This window comes from Vigna radiata, unplaced genomic scaffold (assembly GCF_000741045.1).
Source record: "Vigna radiata var. radiata cultivar VC1973A unplaced genomic scaffold, Vradiata_ver6 scaffold_209, whole genome shotgun sequence".
Lineage (NCBI taxonomy): Eukaryota > Viridiplantae > Streptophyta > Magnoliopsida > Fabales > Fabaceae > Vigna > Vigna radiata.
The window spans coordinates 343,380-348,629 of record NW_014543616.1 but is presented as its reverse complement, the minus strand read 5'-3'; the positions used below and the strand labels follow the sequence as shown (position 1 = coordinate 348,629).

Genomic DNA, 5,250 nt, shown 5'->3' with positions numbered 1-5,250 from the left:
ACCCATCATTTATGATCAAGGCCCACTAACCTTTTAGACCGTTCGGTTACTAGTCGTAACCATTCGGCCCAAATAACATATCGTACAATAACAAATCAACTTATATAATAAATCAAAATCGTGTCGTATTTTCAAAACTGGAAAAGAAGTTTATACTTATTTTATTTATAGCGTAATCTGTTTTAACTTTAATTAATATATGATTTATAATATATTTCTGGATCTTATAAATATTGATTCATTTGATATCAATATTCAACACATCATACCATTATTTCATAAACGTCACTTTAAAAATGTATGGTATATGTCATTCACCGAATGGTTAAAGAATGGAACCGTTCGGTCCATCAAGCAGAAGTCAACTAAAATAAATGATTTTGTTTATGATGGGTCGAAATCGGGTCAGTGTCTAAATTATTGATGTTAGACTACAACAGAATCAACATTTAAATTATGATTGATGGACCAATAATTTAATTATTATTATTATTAGGTCAATAATATAACAGTTATCAAAATAATAAGGATAATTGAAGACTGATAATTGATTGTAGGATAAGGAAGCAGTTTCTGAGTAAGAGACTGAGAAAAAGGTAAGTTAGTTTTATTAGATCTTTGACAATTCAAGACTCATCAGATAGCCTATAAATAAAGGACTAAACGGCAAAGTTATGTAAGTTTTATAGAATTCTGATATTGAATTGTGACTAAGAGTTCATTGATCAAAGCCTAACTTGATCAATCCGCTCAGCACTCAGTAGCTCCTACAGCTCAAGGGGAACCTGGTGTGACTGGTCGTGGTCAACCAACGGCTCAGAGAAATTCCAGTCGAAACTAACCACAACCAAGCCCCGTCAACCAAAACGATCAAGGTAGAAGGGTAACAAACAGTAGGGTCATACCTACATCTGAACCCCTACAAACCATTCAGTCAATGGGGTTACTTTCTTTCACAATAGCTATTATGGAAGCTCCCATTCCAGAAAAAAGCCTCCTTCTACGTTAGAGAAGTATGACGACTCTAGAAACCCAGATGATCACCTCAGAATGTTCGTTAACGCGATGGTATTCTACTCGTCCAATGATCCAATCATGTGCAGAACTTTTTCACCATCGCTTAAAGGGGAGGCATTGACATGGTACAACATTGTTCCTCCAAATACAGTGGACTGTTTCGTCACTGTAGAATGTCTTTTTTGAAGACAGTATGCTTCCAGCCGAATACAAGAATTAATGCCTGTAGATTTGGTGAATACAGAGTAGGAGAAGGATAAAACTCTAAAAACCTTTATGAAGAGATATAATGAGACATCTTGAAAAGTAAAAGATATCAATCACTATCATCAACAACTTATCTTAATACCTAAGCTGGAACTATTCTTAGACAGTCTATGTGCTAGGCCACCCAAAACTATGAATCTAACTTAATCTCATAAATATATATATATATATATATATATATATATATATATATATTATGAATTTATTTTAATTTTAATAGACTAAAATCTTAAAATAAATCTAAATAATTTTGATTTAAAAAAGTAAAAAATAAAAAATTTAAAATACAACTTTTCATTTAATAATATAAAATTATTAAATAAAATATTAAACATTTTATTAATACACAACAAATAACAAATAGATATAAGAAACATATAAAAGATTAACACATTTATCCATATATAAATAATTATAATAACAATATATATGTAACATAACTAAAAGCAATAAAAAAAAAGTGGTTCAAAAGCAAAGATCCTATATACATAAACGAAATAAAATTATATAATTATGTTCTCACATCATCTTCTTCCATCAAAAACATATCAGTACCTAATTTATCATCTACTTATATCCATAGTTGATCATCACAAACGCACAACACATAAGACAGTTAATTCATACTAAATATCAACTCAACGTGGATAAAGAGTTATAACTAAACAGTTGATAATAAATTTAATTATTTAGATACATGACATAAGATTTTAGTATAAGTATACTTTATTATACTCTACAGCATTATAAACATATTTAATCACGAATTCATTAAATTATTAGTATTTTCTTCTGTCAGAAAATTAATTTAATTAATTAAAATTTTACATTTATTTATTTATTAAATTTAAAAATACATATTGGAACAAAAATAAATTTATTTTTTAGTATATATATATAGGGAAAGAAATTGCACATTTACCATTTACCATTCAGTAAAATGAAACTATAAAAGATACTGCCAACTTGGTTATTTTTTTGTATGTCAATCAAACTTTCCGTATCATTTCAGAAAAAAAAAAATGTCGACAGTACATCATTACTACAATGTGATGAGGGTGAATGATGAACACACCAGGGTTCTGCCGGGTGATTATTTCAACTTCGAAGTCAAAGTTAGATTCCACTCAGAAGATACATTCCCAGCGGGATTACAGCATCATTTTTCTCCAGCATCAATACCCGCCCAAAATTTCTTCCAAGAAGGTCCAACCTTCTTACACACTGTGTTGTCACTTTCACCTTTCACCATAGAATGTGTGGATGAAATAGCAGAAGGGGTTCTTTCTAATGTTCAAGCCTTGTTTGAAATTGATAGTCTTTCTTCTTTTATTTCTCTGGAACCCCAGGAATCTCAACACCGAGTCATCCCGTTAACTCTGACTGTTATAATATTGAACTCTGTAGAGCGTGCAGCTAGTGAAGAGTTCACGCAGAGGTCAAGAAGGAGTCAGAGGGTGAGTTTAAGAAGGAGTGAGAGACTGAGTTCGAGAGCGAGTGGGAGGCAAAGTTCTAGACTGAATCAGAGGCAGAGTTCTGAAGTGAATCATGGTTGCGATGATGAAATCTTAATAAATAGATTTTTGAAGAAGTGTACTGTTATTAGAGAATGTGAAGATTGTTGTATCTGCTTGGAAGAGATGAATGTGAATGCTGAGTGCTACACGCTGTCATGCCAACATGTCTTTCATCTTCCATGTATTCTCACATGGCTCAAAACCAGTCATGTATGTCCTTTGTGTCGTCACTATTTGCCAACAGGTGAAAACTAGGTCAAAAATGTTAGATATATGATTCAAAAATTTTATTCAGATCTTTTAAATATGTGTAATGTTGTATCTGTGGTTTTTGCACTGCAGTACAGTACATTCTTGTTTATTCAATTAAGTTGTTTATTTTGGTGCATATGGATATCTGAGTTTTCAAATTGATTTAAGGTTTCGGAAAGGATAATGATGTGAAATTAGAGTGACTAGAGTGATGATGTGAGGAAATCATGTTTGAGGGGAATTCAAGTGGTGAGAAAAGTTACTGTAGAGAGAGGAGAAACTGACATTATAGCTGGCTATACATTGATGTCTAGGATAAAGAAGGGGACAGAGGCACGTGCTGAGACATGTCCTGTAAGGTTGCATGCATCAAGACGCGTGTGTCGTATGCTTACATGCATGATGCCACGTGTGATATGATGGTGGTATTACTGCTTTCCTGTTTCATTTCATCGAAAGCTTCCCTTCTCTACTGTTCTTTCCTGTTTTCATCGAATAATGAGCTTATTTATTTCACTTGTTAATACATACGTGATAAAGATATTTGATTTGTAAACTTTTTCTCAAATTGTAAGTAAAATAGAATCTACTTTAATGGTAATATTTATATTCCTGATTTATTTCACTTTTTAATATATGTGACAATGATGTTTGATTTGTAAACTTTTTTTCAAATTCTAATTCATATTTGAAGTGGCCGTGAAGTATAATATACATTAATGGTAGTATTTATATTTCACTGTTCATTCTTGGAAAAATATTACTTCGACAGTCTTTTTTATCCATATTTCATTCAATAATTATCTTATTTTATAATAAAATAATAACTTTTGAAGTTGTAAGTTAAGTATAATAAAGGAATGAAAGTATTAAAGTATGGGATCATAAGTATCCCATGTTGGAATTGTGAAACATAAATGAAATTTTATCGTGAAACATAAATGAAATTATTATGATGGTATTGGGAACATAAATGAAATTATTATGATGGTATTGGTAACATAAATGAAATTATTATGATGATAAACATAAATGAGATTATTATAATGATATTGAAAACATAAATGAGATTATTATAATGATACAGAAAACATAAATGAAATTATTACGATGAGATTGGAAAACATCAATGAAACTATTGTGATGGTAGTATATATTACATATAAGTCTCAATAGTTTATTTTCCATCTTTATTTGCTTTCAGAAAATATTTTTATTTTAATTTTAAGTTTTTATTACAAAAATATAGCTTTGCTTTTATGTTATTCTTGTTATTAAAATCAGAATAACAGAAATAAAGTAAATATTTTGTAATATTTTAATTTATTTTTCTAACAAAACTTTTCAACTGAGGGCTTGTTTGAGATGGTGGTATCAAAATTTTAATATTTTTATTTTGTTTATAAAACCCTTTCATATAACAACAATAAAACGAACTAGTGACATAGACATTGCAACAAATCCTTAAATATGTAGAGTTCTTGGAAAAGCTCATCAAAAGGAAGAAATATTTAGTGTATTTTACAAAAAATCACTCCTCCAGAGAAGATTCAGGAAGTTTCGTTATTTTTTGCACTATTGAAGAGCACAAAATAGGAAAAGCCTTAATTGATTTAGGATATAGTATCAATTTAATGTCCTTAACTGTTCTTAAAAAGATTGGTGGCCTGGAAGTTATAGCCAGTAAGGATGTCTCTTCTTATGGCAGATGGATTCCCCAAAAGGTCATATAGTGCTGTGGAAGATGTGATGGTGTGAACCAATAACCTGAGATTCCCGGTAGACTTTGTTGTGCTAGAGATGGAGGAAAATGCGGAGATCCCTATTATTCTTGGGAGGTCATTCATGAAGACGGCCAAAGTGATCATCAATGTTGATGATGGTACCATAGCTCTCAAGGACCAAGAAAAGGAGGTTATTTTCACTGCCTTCAATACTGGACAGTAGATCCAAGTGAACAAAACTAGTCCCAAAGCTGCATATAAAGATGTACCCGGGACTAGTCCCAAAGCTGCAAAATCAAAGAAGAAAGGTAAAATGTGTTTTTTGTCATAGGTAAAAGAAGAGAAAGATACTAAAGGAGCAGGTGTTCACAAAAATTTTCTAAAGAAACATGAAGGACTGAGACTAGGTTCAACAAAAAGCTTTGGGTGGTAAAGAACTCAGAGTTGATGGTCTCATAGAGATTGAATCTCCA

General features: G+C 31.1%; 1 protein-coding gene across 1 annotated transcript; it reads left to right on the top strand.

Moving 5' to 3' along the window:
* The first annotated feature begins 2,192 nt into the window (after window positions 1-2,192).
* LOC106754658 (RING-H2 finger protein ATL51-like) lies at window positions 2,193-3,189 on the top strand. Its single transcript, XM_022778034.1, has 2 exons — window positions 2,193-2,490; window positions 2,692-3,189. The coding sequence occupies exons 1-2, from the start codon at window positions 2,307-2,309 to the stop codon at window positions 3,054-3,056; spliced, it is 549 nt and encodes a 182-aa protein (XP_022633755.1). The 5' UTR covers window positions 2,193-2,306; the 3' UTR covers window positions 3,057-3,189.
* The last annotated feature ends 2,061 nt before the right edge of the window (window positions 3,190-5,250 follow it).